The sequence below is a fragment of the Sander lucioperca genome, chromosome 22 (assembly GCF_008315115.2).
Source record: "Sander lucioperca isolate FBNREF2018 chromosome 22, SLUC_FBN_1.2, whole genome shotgun sequence".
Taxonomy (NCBI): domain Eukaryota; kingdom Metazoa; phylum Chordata; class Actinopteri; order Perciformes; family Percidae; genus Sander; species Sander lucioperca.
In genome coordinates this window covers 24,623,867-24,642,515 of record NC_050194.1, presented here as the reverse complement: position 1 = coordinate 24,642,515, position 18,649 = coordinate 24,623,867, and the positions used below count along the sequence as shown (strand labels likewise).

Genomic DNA, 18,649 nt, shown 5'->3' with positions numbered 1-18,649 from the left:
CAGCCTATCGTAGAGTTGTTATGTACTTCAGTGTATCTAGTTTATCAAGAATGGTTCTACAGCACAGAAAATGCAATCAGTGCAGTCCTGTGGGGGTGTAGACAGCAAAGGTCACAGGACAATAGACTGACTTGTTGTAGAGAGCTTAGTGCAAACAGTGATGTGATGCAGATAGTTTGTTTGTTCTGAACACTAACAGAGTATCAATAACCCCACAAGGATCCACTTAAGAACTCAAAAACTGAATGGAAAAAAACTCAGCATTGATTTTGAGTGACCTGAATTGCCTTTAACAGAATACTTCCAGCAAAACAGCAGCTATTATAAAGCACACTTCACAGACGTCAAACTGAACTTTAGAGTGAATTTAAGGATGATTCACTTGACATTGTTCAATCAGAAAGGGCCGAGGTCCCTGGCAAAAGTTTTTTTAACACCTTGTTGAATGAATGCCTTGAAGGATTCAAACTGTTCAAACTGCAGATAAAAGTGAATTCTACTCGGCAGGTTTCTCCACAGGGAGAGATCAGGAAGATCAGGGAGGCGTTAGAGCAGCAGAAGCTTGTTCTTTCCTGAAAACCAAAACCTCTTACTGCCCTCACCCAACAGGAATCTCACTCTGTTAAACAAGTCAGAGCAGGTTTCTTAATGTGGGCAGTATCCTACAGGTTTCCTAATCCCTACATATAAGACAACATATATTGTATTTAAAGGTGAAGCTGCATATCTTAAAACTCCTAGAAGCTCCCCTGACTAATAGTACTCAGGGCTTAAATAACTTTAAGATTTATTTAATAGCTTCTTATAATATTTTGGATTAGATGTTGCAGGACGGTCTGCATGAGATTTAGACTGATTCTCTCAGCATTAACAAAACACTGAATCTTTCAAACAACCGCAGCACTACTGATGTGTTTCACCTGCAAAATGTCACTAAAATTAGATGCAAAACTGCTGTTTATTAAATTCAAAGCAGCTCTGCCCTCAGTGACACTCACCGTCACATCATTAATTGAAGCTGCCGGCTGTTGTGTGTTTATTTAGCGGCTCCGCAGTTCACTCGTTCACAAGGTACAAACCTGGTCAATGTTTTAATAACATGGCTTTGTTTTTAATACCTTAGGCTATATTAATATTGGCCCTGATCCAGAAGCTGTAGAACCCCATGGAACATCCTCACGTTAATTTCAGGTTGAAGATCGTCATTTATCATTAACTCTTTTGTTTAACTAGTCTGCCTTACCAGATGTACAGGGCTTAGCGCTGCCCAAGACGACTGTGATTGGTTTAAAGAAATACAAACAACACAGAGTTTTTTTTTTCACCCTATCCCAGAATAACTTTTGCAGCCAGACCACATACCAGCGCCGTGGAGATTGTTTACCAGCTGCTACACGTCTTAGTTGAGAGCGTTTAAAAGTCTTATCCCACAGCCATTCTGCATATTTAGTACTTTTACTTCTGGTACTTTAAGTTTATTTTATACTACTACCTTTGTACTTTTACTTAAGTAAGATTTTGAATGCAGGACCTGAGTATTTTTACACTGTAGTATTACTAATTTTACTTAAGTAAAAGATCTGAATACTTCTTCCACCTCTGCGTGTCCTCATGGAAATAAGTTCTATGTAACGATGAAATGCATGTAACAGACAGACTTTTACAAGTATATTAGGCTTCCTATAGTCTATATCCTCGACGTTCCACTTCCGGGATTGCTCCGATGCCGCCAGAAATTCTGCTGGATGTCACTCGGCCGGATATCCGTCAACTTCCTCTTTCTTTGTGTTGTACTTTTAAACTCCGGTGGATTTCTGAGGACTATGGTTAACTGCTCCTCAGATCTCTGCAGGGTAAATCCAGACAGCTAGCTAGACTATCTGTCCAATCTGAGTTTTCTGTTGCACAACTAGAACAACTTTTGAACATTCACATGTTCCACCAAAACAAGTTCCTTCCCGAGGCTATTATGCAGAGTCAACGTCCGGTGCTTAGCACCGCCCAAGACGATTGTGATTAGTTTAAAGAAATGCCAATAAACCAGAGCATGTTTTTCTCCCATCCCAGAATGCTGTGTGGACTAGCCAGATCCTCCTCTGCAGCGCTGTGGAGGAAGGTCTGGCAATGCGAGACTAGGCATCCTTAAAACGCTCCTGAATAGTATCTCACCTTCATATTCTTGGCGGTGACGATGACCTCTCCGGTGCGGTTGGTGGTGAGGCCGTGTGCCGATGGGAAGCTTCTGCGAGGTGGCGGTGGAGGCGGAGACTTGGAGGGCTTCTCTGTACGATACCTCGTCACGCTGAGATCCACTGTAAACAGAGGACAACAATTTAAAAACATGAATAAATCACCTGGAAAAGTTTATTACAACATTAAAAAAAAACTGAATGTACTGCACAGATGGTTGAAAAAAGAAAAAGAGACGACTCACCCGACCCTCGATGTGAACCAGCCCCCTCCAAACTGTTGAGCTTCTGGGCCGCCAGCTGCACTTTGCCAGGCTGCTGGTCGCCGCTGGGCGTGGTGGTCAAGGTGGTGGCGGCTGTGGTCCCAATGGTCCCGGCTGCAGGAGAAGTCGCTGCGCTGGAGGTTATTGGGATGGTGATCTGGGGCTTGGGGGGCACCGCAGGCTTGTTGATGTGCCTGGCAGCGAAGTCGAGGTCCGGGATGGCCTTCATCAGCTCAGCCTGGGTCTCTTCCAGCAAGCGGTTAATATCCTGGGCGCTGAACTGGGTCAAGCTGGCACGCTTCTCCTCCCAGTCCCGCTCCGCCGCCTGACACATTTACAGATATAGACAAATCAGGGGCTGCAACATGCAAACTACTAACAGGCCAAGCTGGAAACACATACTTAAGACACATTCATGCAGTGTGTTTTCTAATATTAACAGATAAAATGAATTATAAACTCCTGTTCTTGGGTGCACATCCACCTTGTACATGTTTGATGTATGATTTAAAATGTATAAGTTTAAATTTGGCCAGCTGGCTAATCCGGACATTTGTCCAGTGTTGAATAATGTGCATTGTTGTTAGATTTTACATAGTCTGGATCAACGGAAGTACATTTCCAGGATTGAGCCTGACATGTCATGCTTTGCCCCTCACCTTCTGCTCTCTGTGTGTTGCCATTCTCAAAATCCCTTCGCTTCGGAAAACAACAACAAACTTTGAACTAGCAAGCTACACGCTGAAAATGACGAGTTTTAAAGGAAATTTGGATCATGCAATAAGAAAGGCCTGCTTGGTTCTTTCAGGGAATGATTATAAAGATTTACAAATGTTTACGGCATTTCCTCTCTAACTAGAACGTTTTGGAACCGGTTGATGAGATTGCTGTGGACGAAGTACACACGGAGATACACTTGTAAGAGATAATAAGGTTTAACCACGTATCAGCTAATTTAAACAGCTCACGTTAGTGTATTGTGTCAACAGTTAACATCATTTAATATTGTATGTGGTGTTTCTTTTGCGGTGTGCAAATGTTCAACCAAAACAAGTTCCTTCCTGAGACTATTTAGCAGAGCCACTGTTGCTGCGTCCGGAGCTTAGCGCCGCCCAAGACGATTGTGATTGGTTTAAAGAAATGCCAACAACCCAGAGCGTTGTTTTTCTCCTGTCCCAGAATGCATCTGTGGTGTAACCAGACCTATCTGGCAGGGCGAGACTAGATTATACATAACAGTATGAAGAAAAATACACATAATGAACATCTGATTACCAGTCTGACTTCGGCTGACACAGACTTATCGCCAGGACGCCGACTCGGCAGCTCATCAAGCACCCGGTTCCTAAACGTCATCGAAGGCTGGATGTCCTGCTCGGGGCCCGAGGTGTCGCTGTCGCCGGCAGACACGGGCATCCAGTTGGCCAGGCTGGAGCTGGTGCTCAGGTCACTAAGGCTGAGAGGAGGACTGTTGAGCATATCCAGGTCAGAGCTGCGACTCATGTCCTCCGGTCTCTTCAGCGATTGGCTGGAGAGGTCCTCAGGGCCCTTCCACACGCCTTCGGTCACTTGTCTGTACATATAGGAGGGATACAAGAGACTACAATACAGACAGGACACCATGAAGGTCCTGGACTCTGTTAGAGAAACAAACTACAAGAAATCAAATACATTTCATTTACCACAGAAATTATGTTTTGGTAAATTAACAACACTTGTAACAAAAGTCTCCAGTAGGACTCAAACAGTTAGTATCCTAAACCCCTCGGCCATCACAGCGTTATCTGTTATCTAATAAGCGATTCAGCTGATGTTTTTAATAAAGTATTCTTTAAAAAAACTCAGAAAATAGTGAATATAAAATAGTGAGTATCTGCTTTATATCTGTGATCCATTAACCATGCTTTTACTGTTTCTGTAACTGTTTTTATCACCATGTAAAGTGCCTTTGAGTAGCTTTTAAAGCCCTATACAAATAAAATGTATTATTATTGTTATTATTATTGTATTTAGGTGTGTTTGTAGTGTGTTTAGTGTGTTTGTATTAAAAATGATATTTCATTCATTTTTAAAAGGGAGACTTTTACACATATTTCCATAAAAAAAATGGTTTCAAGTTTCAATTATCCATAATCAATATCATTAGAGTTTTTCATAAGAGTTTTTTTCAACCAAAAAACATTCTTGTTTTTGTTCCTTTAGGGGTCATTGGAGCTGATGGTAATACTGTAATACTGTGAAACCGTGATATATTCTGACGGTTATCGTACCGTGAAAATCTCACACCGTTGAAACCCTAGTTTGTATGTATGTGAATGTCTGTGTGTGCATATTATATCTTTTGTCATAATTTTACTTTTTTATTGTGAAAGCAAGCAAACAAATAAAGACAAATAAACAAAAACATGGTTACATTTTCACAAATTAAGGAATCATTTTGGCCTTAGGCCTTAGGCCTTAGGATACATTTTAAACAATAGCAGCCAGATTATTCAGAGAGTGAGGTTTGAATCTTACAGAAGGCTCAAAGAAAATCCCCATAAAAACGTCTACATGAGGAGTAACCGTGGTGATCTGACCTGGTTTAAGAGACAGTAAAGTGTTGTGCGAGCAAACTGAGGAGTGTTTGATATGCATACCTGCGGAGCATGCTGAGCGCATCAGTCATGGTGTTGCAGCGCTTCAACAGGGCGTCCAGGCGGTGAGGCTCCTCTTTCAGGAACTTAACAGCCTCCACCTCCACCCTCAACACCACCCGCATCTTGCTCTGCAGGCTGGGGAACTGGTCTGCACGGGAGGGAGAGGGAGAAAAGGGATGAGGAGGGCAGGACGACAGCGACAAAGAATTATGGATGGATGAAGAAGAGAGAGTGGCATTGTGGGAGGGATAATGCGTGGAGAAATGGAGGCGGAGAGTGAGGGAGGTAGAGGGGAGATTACAGGATGCTGTTTCTGTCGCAGCTATTCGAAGCCACAGGATTTTCCTGTCATATCTAAGGGGAGGAGGATTCAGTGGAGGTCGGCCAAACGAGAGGGAAGGGCATGCTACACGTGCAGTAACAAAAACACAGACTGTGTTCACGTGTGGGTGTATGTGTGGACACTTCACAGCCAGTTTCTCAAATGTTGGACACTCAGCTGTCCTGAAAAACTGCCCAACTGCCACTCAAAGACTGCACTGTGTAGGCGAGTGGTCAGGACACATTATTATAACGAGGCCCCCTGGAGCTTTAAGAGGAAGTACTCATTAATATTCAAGATGGAGAGTGGAAGTACACAGGTCAGAGTAGCAGGACAAGAGGCTTTACTTGAAACTTCATGAATATCAGGATTCATAAATATTCATCCGTGACTTTGTTTAACATCAATTTGACAAACTGTACACGTAGTAGTTTAGCAATCTTAGTATTTGAACTGTGACCCAAGACTGCTTGAAGTAATGCCATAAGTATTTACGCCATCATACAGTAGCTGTACTTTAGTAATGACATCATACTGTAGTACATAAAGCAGAAAGACAACTTGGATGCAAATGTGCAACCAATAAAGAATAGTTATATTCTATACCTGGTCTTTAAAAAATAGGGTTGGGAGTTAGGGTTAAATAATAGATAATTATAATTAACTATTTTTAGCAAACTAACCAGTAATGTACAATTAGTAAAATAAAAGGATACAGCTGATGTTTTCTTATTGTTAATAAACCCCCATGAAAAGATCAAAACCAACATTGTGTTAGTCCATCTCCAGACACTTTCCAAATGTCCTACTATGTCTTTGCACTAAACCCCAAGCCCATTGGTTATTACTGAGGATGGTCATCTTTAAAAACAGCTCAAAGATATACATTTTACTTTTGATTTTCCTTAAACAGCTGGTCAGTGTAGTTTTTTAGTAAATGGTGCATTAGTTGGGGACTATTTTCAGCGGAAGGTTAATCCACATTTGGTGCTCTAGTGCAGGGGTCACCAACTGGCGGACTCCGGTCCAAATCCGGACCACAGGAGGCTTCCATCCGGGAAATATATATAAATTATATGCGTATTTATCTTGTCAATAAAGGAATTTGTAAAGGTGCTGTAGGTAGGATTGTGAAGATCCAGGACTTAGCCAAACAAATTTAACATCGACAACTTCTCAGTCCCTCCCCCCTTTCCGCTAAAGCCCAAAACGGTCTCCTAAGCCCCTCCCCCCACAAGGGAGAATGAATGCTTGTGCATGAGCAGTGATTGACACGCAGTTAGACACCCCCCCTGGCCCTGATTGGTGCATCTGAACAGGGAGCGGTGGATTTTTGCAAAATCGCACGACAGGCTGTAGGTGGTGCCAGAGGAGCTGGATTTTTTTTTTTAAATGACCTGCTTCATGTAGTTCTACTCGAACATAGGGTAAATTTCAGCAAACGCAACAGAAAGTTAGTTTTATAAGTCTTACCTACTGCACCTTTAACAGGCAGAACGAGGCTGTATGGGTCCTGCGACTAACTGCGAGTCTGCGACTGTTTGTTGCCGTTGCTAGGTTGCAAAAACATGCGGGAGAGACGCGAGCTGACCGAGGTACACAGGTAGGCCTACACAATACGATAAAAGAACATGGCATTATCGAAATATCAAAAAATTTACCGAGATGAGTGGACAGAAAAGTCTGTGTTTATTCTCCCTGCTATGAGTTCTACGAGGCCGTTGTGAGCAATTATGCTCGAACAAGAGCTGTTCGGACCAATCAAATTGTGAGGGCGGGCTTTATACGATGATGGACAGATACAGTAACGAACAGTAACGTCTCTCTCTCACACACACACACACACACACACACAGCTGATGTCTGTGTCGCTGCGACTCAGCTGTTCAAGTCACCGAGGCTGGTTTTAGAACGTAAGAGACTTCACCTGTTTCAACGGCCAACAGAGAAGTCAGCTGGTAAAGTCAGCTAAAAACTATAGAAATAAAATTATCAATAATCCATTTTATTTCTACATTACAAACAGCTTTACGAAATGGCAGAGCTTTAGACGGAGCGGAGCCTCAACAACCTCCCGAAAGCACGGTAGCGTTAGCTATATGGTTGGAGAGAGGTAGAGAGAAACTGAAGAGAGGGAGCGTCCAGCGGCGTTAGAACAAAGCCGTGAATCAGAGAAATAAAATGCGTTTTAGCCGATTCATCTCTAGAAATGCAACTGTAGCAATCATCTCACTATCACTAACGTTATCCACATTCATATTTAGACGAAACAAATGATATATCCAGCTTCAAAAAAGTCTAAAAGTCAGGAGTTAGGACGAAGTGCCTTGTGCAAAGAGTGGTTGCTATGGAGACGAAACACCGTCTCATCTGTTGACAGTTGAGTTCCGTTGCTCTGATTGGTTGGAGGTCTATCCAATGAGTGCAGAGGCATTTTCTTTCCTGGTTCGGTTGAAACATGCCCCAAAATCACAGCCCAATGGAGCAGTCTCAGACTCATATTCTGACTAGAATCTAAGTATGACCACATCAGGCTAGCTTTCTATCCTACAGAAAGCACTTTTTCCTCAACTGCCTAAAACGCGTCACCCACATTCTCGTTCAAAATTCCTCAATCAATGACGTAGACATTTCGAGAGTGCCCGCCCAGAGGCACGCCGCCCCCTCAAAGAAAGAGAATGTGGGAGGTGTAGGAGGCCAGCTGGCAGTGAACAAACACGTCCCAGTGGAGGCGTTGTTTGCTTGGGTGAGGAAGCGTACCGCCATTGTTTGGATTTCCAAAAGAAGAAGACCAGAAGAATAAGTGGCTAAAATGTAACAATGGCACTATTCCGGATCAATATAACCCTAACATTTTTAGAAACGTAAAATGGACATGTTGGTGAAAGAAGGAGGATGTTTTAAATCTTTTTAAAAGGTTTATAGGCCTCCTCTGGCCACTTTCTCCCATTCATGCTGTTTGTGCTGCATGTGGAACAAAATATTAGGCTGTGAAGAACACAAATTACTTGTTAGCGGATACATTCACTGTTGGTTTTGGTCTTTTAATGAGATGTTGACAATAAGAAAAAGAAATATGCTTGTGTGAAATGAGGCTGCAGAGGTGGTGAAAACAGCGGGGCAGGAAAGTGAGAGTAAGCCAGGCAGGATTGGACTTTTTGAAACCAGCTGCTCTTAAATTTGATGCAATTTAAGGGTGAAAGCACAGAGACAGGCGGGGAAAGCTTCTGAGTCTACAGCATCAAAGATCACAGCAATCTCCAAACACACGCAGGAGGCAGTAACACTTACTTTTGAGCTCAGTGAGCGTCTCTCCCAGCTTCCGCAGCTCTTTGCTTTTCTGCTCCACGTCCTGCTCCGTCACCAGGCCGTGATTGACCGACGAGTTCCTCTGCAGCTCCTCCACCGACTTCTCCAGATCACTGATGAGGACCAGGTTCACAGAGTCACTCAAATGTGTGTTCCTCCTCTACACCAGTGCAAGATCTACAGTGCTCAGCACTTTGGAATTAAAATACCCCCACATCATCACATACCCTTCACCATACCTAGAGACTGACATGGTTTTATGTCAGTTAGTCTAATAGCTGGTTTGATTTGTATTGAGAGATGATTTTATGGAAAGTACCCCATGCCAATCTCTAGGTATGGTGAAGGGTATGTGATGATGTGGGGTATGGTGAAGGGTATGTGATGATGTGGGGGTATGATGAAGGGTATGTGATGATGTGGGGTATGGTGAAGGGTATGTGATGATGTGGGGGTATGGTGAAGGGTATGTGATGATGTGGGGCTATTTTAATTCCAAAGGCCAAGGGAACTTTATCAGGATGCATAGTATCCTGGATCCATGAAATAACTGGCCTTTAAAAATAAAAATCTGCCTGCCTCTATGGGAATTTAACATAGGGGTGTACTGACTTATGCCCCCTGTATTTTAAGGAAGAACATTTATTTATTTACGATACATTATTCATTCACAAAGAAAGTTGGTGTCCTTAAAGGTTGGATATTTCCTCCTTTTTTTTAATTAAGGCATTAAGATCAATTTCCAAAAGATATTTTTTTATTCCTCTTTTTTGTCAACTTTAACATGGGTGTATTCACTTATGCTGAACACTGTATTTATTGTGCTTGTTGTAGGGATGTCTCGATCAGATCAGGAAGTGTCGGATTGGAGCAGATTGGGCATTTTTTAACAGATTGGGTAGTCTCGCATTGCCAGACCCTCCTCTACAGCGCTGCGGAGGAGGGTCTGGGGAGTCCACACAGAATTCTGGGATGGGAGAAAAACATGCTCTGGTTTATTGGCATTTCTTTAAACCAATCACAATTGTCTTGGGCAGTGCTAAGCACCGGACGGAGCCACGGTGCCTCTGCAAAATAGCCTCAGAAGGAACTTGTTTTGGTGGAACATGGACATTCAAAAGTTTTTTTAGTCGTACAACAGAAAACTCAGATTGGACAGATAGTCTAGCTAGCTGTCTGGATTTACCCTGCAGAGATCTGAGGAGCAGTTAACCATAGTCCTCAGAAATCCACCAGAGGTTAGAACGCCAACACAAGGAAAGAGGAAGGTGACCATGAATTTCCGGCAGCACCTAAACAATCCTGGAAATGAAAACTTTGTCGATATAGACTACTGATCGGGGATCAGAAGTCCCCCCCGATCACCTTACTCTGATCATTTACATCAGTAAATTCTACACCATTCTAAGTAGAAGTTTAAAAATTGGATCGGGGGCCAAAAAAAGCTGATCAGGGGGCACCTGGGTAATTCACCTGATAGAGCGTGTGCCCCATGTATAAAGACTCAGTCCTTGTCGCAGCGGGTTCAACTCCGACCTGCGGCCCTTTGCTGCATGTCATTCCCCCTCTCTCTCCCCTTTCACATCTTCAGCTGTCCTATATAATAAAGACTTAAAATGCCCAAAAAATAATCTAAAAAAGAAAAAGCTGATTGGGACATCCCTAGCTTGTTAAATAAATGGTGGATGGTGCTCTGGACTCACTGCAGCTGCTGGATGAGCAGCTCCTCCTGGTTCAGGTACTTGAGTCTCTCCTCCTCCACGAGGAGGCGCTGTCTCTGGAGCGGGTCCTCCTGGGTGCGCATGGCGTCCAGCATCATGAGGCTTAGCTCCGACTCGGTTTGCCTCAGCAGGGACAAGACAGAGTCCTGGTTCTCCAGCTGCGACACCAAGACACCCGGTTTAGTTTACCTGCCATTCAGCTGCAGTTTACGTTGTACTGTAGTTAGAGCGCTGTAAAAACAGCCGGCCTGCAATCATTCCTACTTTTATAAAGGTTATAATGTTAAATGTTGTAATCAGTTTTTGTTCAAACTGTTTTAGAGAGGTGTTGATTTAACTATAATAATAATAATAATAATAATGATACTAGTACTTCTTCCTCTCGGCTGCTCGTGTTAAGGGTCACCCTAGATTTCCATCCAGTTTGTATATGGAAATCTGATGTTATGATCCGCATATTTGATTTGGAAAAGGTTTAACGCTGGACACAACTGTAGCACCTTTCATACATATGATACAGCTCAAAGTGCTTCATATTAAGTTGTATTCAACATGAATGACATGACATGAAACTACTTCAAAGCAAGATTACATAGAAAGGTGTGGAGGTTTGTCTTGCTGTTGAACTGTATTGCATTATACAGAGATTGATTATTGATATTGATACAAAGTTAATACAAAATTGCTATTAAGCTGAATCAAGACCTCATGAACATAGGATTTATTGTAGGACTGTAGATTGCACTACTTCAAGCTAGGTTTGCATCTCAAACTGGCAACTAAGCGTATGTACCTGTAAACTGCACATGCACAAACTCCAGTCACAAATATACAAAATTAATCTGTTGTTTTTTAAGACCCTTCCCATTCACAACTCCACACACACACACACACCTGGATGTTGCGTAGCTGCGACAGTTGTTTGCGCAGTGCGTTGGTGTTCTGCTGCAGGCCTTGTAAGTGGAGCTGCATCTGCAGACGGGACACTGTCACGGGCTGGTTGGGCCCCGACGGTGGAGGTGGCATCAGGGCCAATGGAGCAGACGGTGTCAGAGCTGGCCAACAAAAAGCAGGATTTTAAATTCTTCTCTCAGTTCTCTCAGCTTTGTTTTTGGGTTCCTTTAGAGCACAGCGGAACTAATAGAAGTTGTCCCAAAACACTGTTAGCTAATCAAAAGGTTTTAAATGAATGCCTGAGAGAAAAAAATTAAAGAAGTGTACATACTGTAGAGCGTGAGAGAAACCTTCACTCTTTTGGAGACCAATCCGCAAACAGTTTGTCTCTCATGACCTCAAATGTCCATCCAGTAGAAAAACAATTTTCTGACTCGATAAAAGAATATTGGTTGTTCCAGCAGCAGCAATTCAGGACAAGTTCTATCTGTGCTGTAGGTCAAGGGTGGAGATTACAGTCTTACGTAAACTCAACAATGATGAACAGCATGGGAAGGCTTCAGGGACAAACGGGATCAGTAGTGAAAAACAGCATTTCCACTAGATCCCAGTTTCTCATTATAAAAGAGTCCCCCGACAGCCCAAATGTACGAGTCTTTCCGACTCAGATAATCCTTTGAAATGACGATGAATGCTCGGACAGTAATTTGGGTGTTGAGTCACACGCATCATGCAGAAACGAGACAAAGGGGAAATAACTACGAGACAATCAATCGATAACAGATTGAAGAGTTGCATTTTAGATCCATTTTCAAGTCTAGACTCCTGAAGCACATTCAATGAAAGGAATTCATCTCAAACACCTCACTGCCAACACCTCTGCAATGTGACGACTTCCCACGTTAGCTGCGTCCTAGAAACTCTGACCCGGAGATCCGCAGACACTGTGGGGAGTTTATTTAAACATTATTCTAGACAGCTTTAGAGGAGCGTCTGACAGGTGCAGTCGTTGTAACCCAAGTGACTTTCTGCAGCCTCACCAGTTCAGACGAATAAGAGGAATGTCCTGATTTTAACTACGCGCAAACTACGAGTTTGAGTCAATCTGACTAAAATATACAATTAAAATAGACACTTTCTGGCAGACAGATAAGTATCAGATATTAACAGGAGGAAGGTAGAAACATAAAGAGCTGAAGCCAGAGCACAAATCTGTGACGCTTCACTGGAATTATTGAAGAAATAAATGTTCAAGAAGAAGAACAAGAAGAAGAAGAGAACATTAATTTAATTCCTCTTGGAAACTTCAAAACTGACCGAACGGCAGCTAAGACTGAACACTTCATCTAAAGAAATCCATTTTGCCCTTATTAAGCTTTCAACACATGCAGTTTCATCAGCACTTGTGTGGCTGAAAAGGTTTTATAGGATTATTTTAAAAATGTATTCTGAACCAATTACTACTACTATGTAGTCAGTAACCTAATCCAAGCATCACAATATTAAAGTGACTTGATTACTTACCGTTACTTTTAAATTACCTCAATACCAAATATGGGCATAACTTGCACTGTACTGTGATGTTGTTTCCCTTAAAGGTTCCATGTTATTCTCACTTTGTGACTTTGTTTGGAAAAGGTGCTATATCAAATAAACTTATTATTATATTATCCGCGTTTCCTGGTCTTCAGCATCTGCACTTTCGGTGTCTCTGCAGCCGGGAAATGACTGCAGCGGCACTTTCTACCTATTGTAGTATAGTTGTGACATCACAACTGTACAGAAAGTCCTGACGGCTCGTTTAAAGGCACAGTTTCTGAATACTGGCTGTGTGGATCCTGTCCTCTGTGGATTGAGCATTTTGACACTTTCACAGTATTTATACAGCACCTCAACCTACTTTATAATTAAAAAAAAAGACACTTTTTACAATATGGGACCTTTAAATATTAGTGAAACACCATTATTATTTCCCATTTGTGTGTGTAACTTTAATAGAATACAATTATTTTTTTGTGTATTCTCATTACGAAACTCCGTTCCATGTTTTCCGTTACTCCCCAAGCCTGCATATTTCATTATTGAAGAGGTGTGCACACAGCAACAACAAGGTTCAAATCCTCACTGGACCTTTTGAACATGGGTCATGTCTGGCTACTAAAAATTACTCAGTCAGAGGGGGAAAAACACTCAAAACAACCTGTTTTTGTTTCGGAATTAATGCAACTCCAATTATTTCTTGCACAAACAGACAGGAAACAAGAGGAAAGTGAAGGACACCAGCTGAGAGGGAGGTAAATCCTTCAGGATGACACACACACACACTTTTAGGAAGCAAACAGGGAACCAAATAAAGACCACAGAGAAGAAGTAGACGAGGTAACAGGTACCAGACACTTCAGGAACACATAGCTACCTTTCTTTTTTTTAGTTCGTCCAGCTAAAACAAGAAGCATGAGCACCAGTTACACAGCAGCAGAGAGCCGGCACACACACACACACACACACACACACACACACACGCACGCACGCACGCACGCACGCACGCACACACACACACACACACACAGTATGAAGAAGAAGCTTGCAGAGTCAGCCATTATGATCACATATGAGGCACTTTAAGAATTATGCAGAGAACATGAAATAGCAGCAGCTCTGTGAGAGGAAGAAGAGCCAATTTATGTGGCTATCAAACAAGCAGCAGTGGGAAGCAGTGACAGGCAGTGATAGGAAATAGTTTGTCTTTTTTTCTTTTTTTGCTGGGTAGTGAGCACTTACTGTCAGTTCCTGAGCAGTCACTGGCTGACTCAATCTTCTCCCTGGAAGAGGCAAGTGTTAAAGTACTTATAGTCAGAACACACTATCGACTGAGCTACTGAGAAGCTGTTGATATATGGTGGGAAATGTGGGAAACGTATGCGCTGCTTGCAGCGTTTTTCAGAATGTACCTTCTGGTGTTTGTGTGTGTGTGGATAAGTCTGAAATCACTCGTTCACTATTCCCTACATGATAAACAGTAGTATATGGCTCAAAATACTATTTTCTGTGTATATGAACTGGTGTGAACGTAACTTTTAAATTTACCTGCACCAAAATGTTTTTTTACAGCACTATTTGGTGTATTTTCCCTTCTTTCCTGGCACTTCCGACACATCCGGATCCATCCGAAATGAATCCAACATCGTCCGTTGCAGCATTTTCTTTTTTATGACATTTTGAATATGAGGAACTCAATGTGTTAAAGGTGAAAGGTGCCTTTCATCGTCAATGTGTTAGCACATTATTTGAGCCGACTTTTCCTGTACAGTAATGTGCAAACTACTTCAAATTTTATATCATCATAGGAACGTCTTAAGCAGAAATCCATTGCGCTTCTCAAACTGTTTTTCATATTAGGACTTCTTCGGTGATGTCACTTATTCAACAACTCATTCAACAACTCATTTAACATACAATATGATGTGTACTAAATTATCTGTTAGTGCGCAGCAATGTTTTCAGTTATAAATTAGTTTTAACTGCATAAGATTGGACATGTGGCGTGTGAAAAGTGTGAGTTGTCAGCCCTGCACAACATATTCTCTGTACCAAGAGCTAAGAATTACGTGCCCTATCATGGTATTTCAAACCCTGGTAGTAAATTAAGATTTCAGACATGAATCCTAATAATTTTCCTACATCACTGACAGTTGCTGTTTCAGTCATTTACATATCAACCTAAAACAAAAAGTATTTAATGTAATATTTTCCTAGCATAATGTTGAACTACGTGTTTTGGACGAAAGTTAAGTATATAGGAATATATAGGGAAAATAGTGGTAGTATAGGAACTCTTTCAACTTTAATGTGTGTTGTGGCAAATGTGTCTGTATATAGTGTTTTCGTGTGTGTGTGTGTGTGTGTGTGTGTGTGTGTGTGTGTGTGTCTCTCTCTTACGGGCTCTCTGCCTCAGGCGCTCTGCTCAGTACTCTCTGCAGCAGCCCGGTCAGGCTCGCTATCTGCTTCTCCATGGCCTCCATCCGCTCCCTGGAATAAAACATAATTGCATAATAAATACTATAACACTCTCCCAGTGCTCCTCCGATGTTCCCCTTTTAAGCCCCATTTGTAAGTGGAAGAAAGGAAGTGTGGTACTATTATCATGTTCATCCCTGCTTCAAGATTAGTGGTTTTATTGATAAAACAGTTCATGAATAATCACCAGACCCAAAACAGAATCTTCAGTTTTCTTTTTTTTACCATAAAATTATTTGTTAAAAATATGCAGAAAATTCTGTAAAATTCAGATCAATGAAGTTAATCCACCCCTTTCACACCACTTGTATCTTTGACCAACAGGAAATGCCCTCAAATCTACTGTGTCACACCATCCAATTTGATATAAGCCTGCTCTGCTGGAGTATAAACTGCTCCACAAAAAAAGATATTGGATGGCACAAATGAACAAACTGCGTGAACGTTTTGTCCAAGTTAATGACTAAGCTGACTAGTTTGCTAACTGGTAGTTAGTAAACTGGTATCGTGCCAGCTTGGTGAGCTATTTCGGCTACAGCTAACATGTCACCGGTTAGCTCCGGCTCAGAATTAAGGTAGTACCTACGTCAGTGTCCAGCACCACCTCTGTCCTTTCTGGTCTAACAGTGAAAACTGTCAACAAACTTACTCAACAGTAAAGATTGCTAACATAAGTTAAAAGCAATAACAATGACTGTAAGACAATGACTGTACTCTTTTCAAAAGTTTTACTTAAATGTGAAAATATTGTGTTATTGTGTGCTAAATATGTAGCTGTAGTGATCCGTGTCCAGTGCTAAACAAATATAAAGTATACTGTACATTGTTACTACAGTACAGATGAGTAAAATTTGCACATCACAGTCGTACTCATGTGAATAACATAATGCATGATGCAGAAATATGTGTTGAGAAATATGTCCTACCGGGTCTCTGTTTCATTTCCCAGCAGAGGCGAGCCAAAGCCTCCGGCACTCCCTCCCTCCCCTCCAGGACCGGCCATCAGGCAGAGCTGCTCTGAGGTGAGCCCTAACCCTGAGCCCTGGCCCCGCGCTTTGGGGCTGTCCCCGAACACAGAGGACGTCACTGAGTCCCTTCGCAAACTCTGCCTCCCTGGAGAGCCCCGACCGGGCATGGTGCCCGCGTAGGACTCCCTCATGTCGGGTATCTTCTGTGGGGAGGAAGGTGGAGGCACCCGCAGCCCCATGGCCAACATAGACGCAGCGTAGGCATCGTTATAAAGCGGCCCCCCTGGTCTGTAGAGAGCCCCGCTTTCCATCAGCTCTCCTTGTAAAGCGGCTGCTGTGTAGGAGGTGAGTGAACGCATCGATCCAGCACCTCCACCTCCGCCCCCTCCCCCTCCACGGCGGTATAAGGAGCCATAGGGGTCTGCTCTGGCTGGGAGAGGCGAGTGAGGACCTCCTGCAAGACTTAGCCGGCTTGTGTCTGGGCCCAGAGAGTAGGGGTCCGCGTAGATCCCCCCTCCCCCGCGTTCGTCTCCCCGCAGCAGCACCATGCTCCTGGACCCCCCTACTTCATCGTCAGGCTTCACGTCCCTGCGCTCCAGGATGGCGCTGGAGGAGGAGCAGAAGGCCTGCTGGGTGTGATGGGGCTGGTGGAGCTGCGGCTGCTGGTGGGGAGAGGAGTGGTGGGACTGGGACTGGGACTGGGAGTGCGGGTGGGGCAGGGAGTGGGTGTGGTGGGGCGGCCCGGCATAGGAAGAAGGCCTGGCGCCGCTGTAGAGGAGGCGGGCGCGGGATGGTGAGCCTTGAGGGGAGGCAGAGCAAGATGAATGCTGAGAAGACATGGGCGGGTTGCTGAGGCGGCGGTTGGGCGAAGAGTCCTGAGGAGCATACACCATCTCCCTCTGTCAATGAATAAAAGAACAACAGATATAGAACTGTTATTATCAAGTATCTCAGAGTAGGAAATCAGTCCTATGTGGACAAAGGCTTATGTTTTTGATTGTACTTTATAGGTGAGTAAAAGAATTTTGTCAGCCTTTTAACTTAAATGATTCCTCTCCCTATTTTCAAATTCTGTGGGTGAAGAGATGTTTATTGGTGACATTAAAAGCTCATTTCAAAATGGAGCTTTGCAATAGTGATGATTTGGGTCTGTAATAAATCAAACTTGAATTGCTCTTACAACTCCTATTTATCTGGAAAACAACTAGGGACATCTCTGAGGTTGTAACTAAACAGGAAGTGTAATTTACTGGGAAATTAGACAGGTTTGGATTGGTTAAGTGTCCACAGCCCCAGGGTGGGCGTGCAAATCATTTTACAATACAAGCAAAATGTGGTGGTAATATAGACACTGTTAAATAATGTGATTGCATGATTGACGATGTGCTTAAGTAAAATAATCTTCCATATTCAATTGTGTACATTTTTTGTTGTTGAATACAAACGAGTAGCTTGCCAGTGTTTAAAGCATAACGCAAAAGGATTATTGGTACATTTCGTTAAGAGATTTAATCTATTCATTTTGGCATCATCTTCTTGTTTTCATATTTACTAAGTCAGCTTTGTTGTTCGCATCTACACATGAAGACTACACGTATAAAGTTTGCTTTTTGCTGCATTATCTTTATCTACTATATTTCTTCACAAACACTGAGAAAAACGTGAGAAAAACTACAAAACCTCATCATGAGTTCTTCTTTGCAGCAGAGAGTGCAGTTAAACAGCTACATCATGCTCTCGCAGTGTTTTTAGTTTAACTTTCAGTCAATAGGGGCGTCAGAATGAGTTTCTTGGTAAATATGAGCCCTGATGATATTGTACATGTAGGTTCACTTTACAATAGTTTTTTTTAAATCAGAAAAAGTGAGAAATGTCCAGGCAACTAGTCAGTTAAAAATATCCTTGTGCAGTTCACAGCAATCCATAGATGCAGATTCAAGATTTACAGGAAAGCCTCTAAATTGTCCCCTTAAGTGCGTTTTAAGTTGCACTTCATAGCTTATTGACGGACTGAGCATGAAGGGATTATCTTTTGGCATCAATCCCAAAATGTCAGCAGGAAAGGCAAAACAAAGCGGAGCAGAACGGCGAGTGTAAGTAAGAGCCCTGTGTGGAGGACACCAGCCAAGAGTAATAGATACAGAACAGAGGCACAAAGGACGACAACACTGTAATTGCTTATGACGCAAAAAGCCATCTCCTGGAGACGATGCAAATTGAAAAAACAATATTTCCACATAATAACCCTTGGGCCTCTTACAACAGCACCCTGTGGACAGCCTCGCAGCAGACTAATGACTCTAGTGCCATCATCTTCCATCTTGTAT

The 18,649-nt window shown here is 42.7% G+C and overlaps 1 protein-coding gene across 6 annotated transcripts in view; it reads right to left on the bottom strand.

Annotated features, from left to right (window-relative positions):
* zgc:114120 (uncharacterized protein LOC619267 homolog) overlaps nucleotides 1–18,649 on the bottom strand; it is a 125,665-nt gene that overhangs the window by 12,045 nt on the left and 94,971 nt on the right. For 4 of the 6 annotated variants that reach the window (XM_035997495.1, XM_035997494.1, XM_035997497.1 and 1 more), the window contains 11 exons: nucleotides 16,281–17,221; nucleotides 15,277–15,366; nucleotides 14,119–14,159; nucleotides 13,754–13,777; nucleotides 11,338–11,498; nucleotides 10,426–10,601; nucleotides 8,705–8,835; nucleotides 5,092–5,239; nucleotides 3,728–4,052; nucleotides 2,435–2,777; nucleotides 2,170–2,312 (listed from right to left, as the gene is read on the bottom strand). In XM_035997495.1, the coding sequence (XP_035853388.1) occupies nucleotides 2,170–2,312; nucleotides 2,435–2,777; nucleotides 3,728–4,052; nucleotides 5,092–5,239; nucleotides 8,705–8,835; nucleotides 10,426–10,601; nucleotides 11,338–11,498; nucleotides 13,754–13,777; nucleotides 14,119–14,159; nucleotides 15,277–15,366; nucleotides 16,281–17,221 (2,523 nt within the window). The remainder of the gene's footprint in view (nucleotides 1–2,169; nucleotides 2,313–2,434; nucleotides 2,778–3,727; nucleotides 4,053–5,091; nucleotides 5,240–8,704; nucleotides 8,836–10,425; nucleotides 10,602–11,337; nucleotides 11,499–13,753; nucleotides 13,778–14,118; nucleotides 14,160–15,276; nucleotides 15,367–16,280; nucleotides 17,222–18,649) is intronic. The other 2 variants (XM_035997496.1, XM_031315142.2) reach the window with 2 other exon arrangements.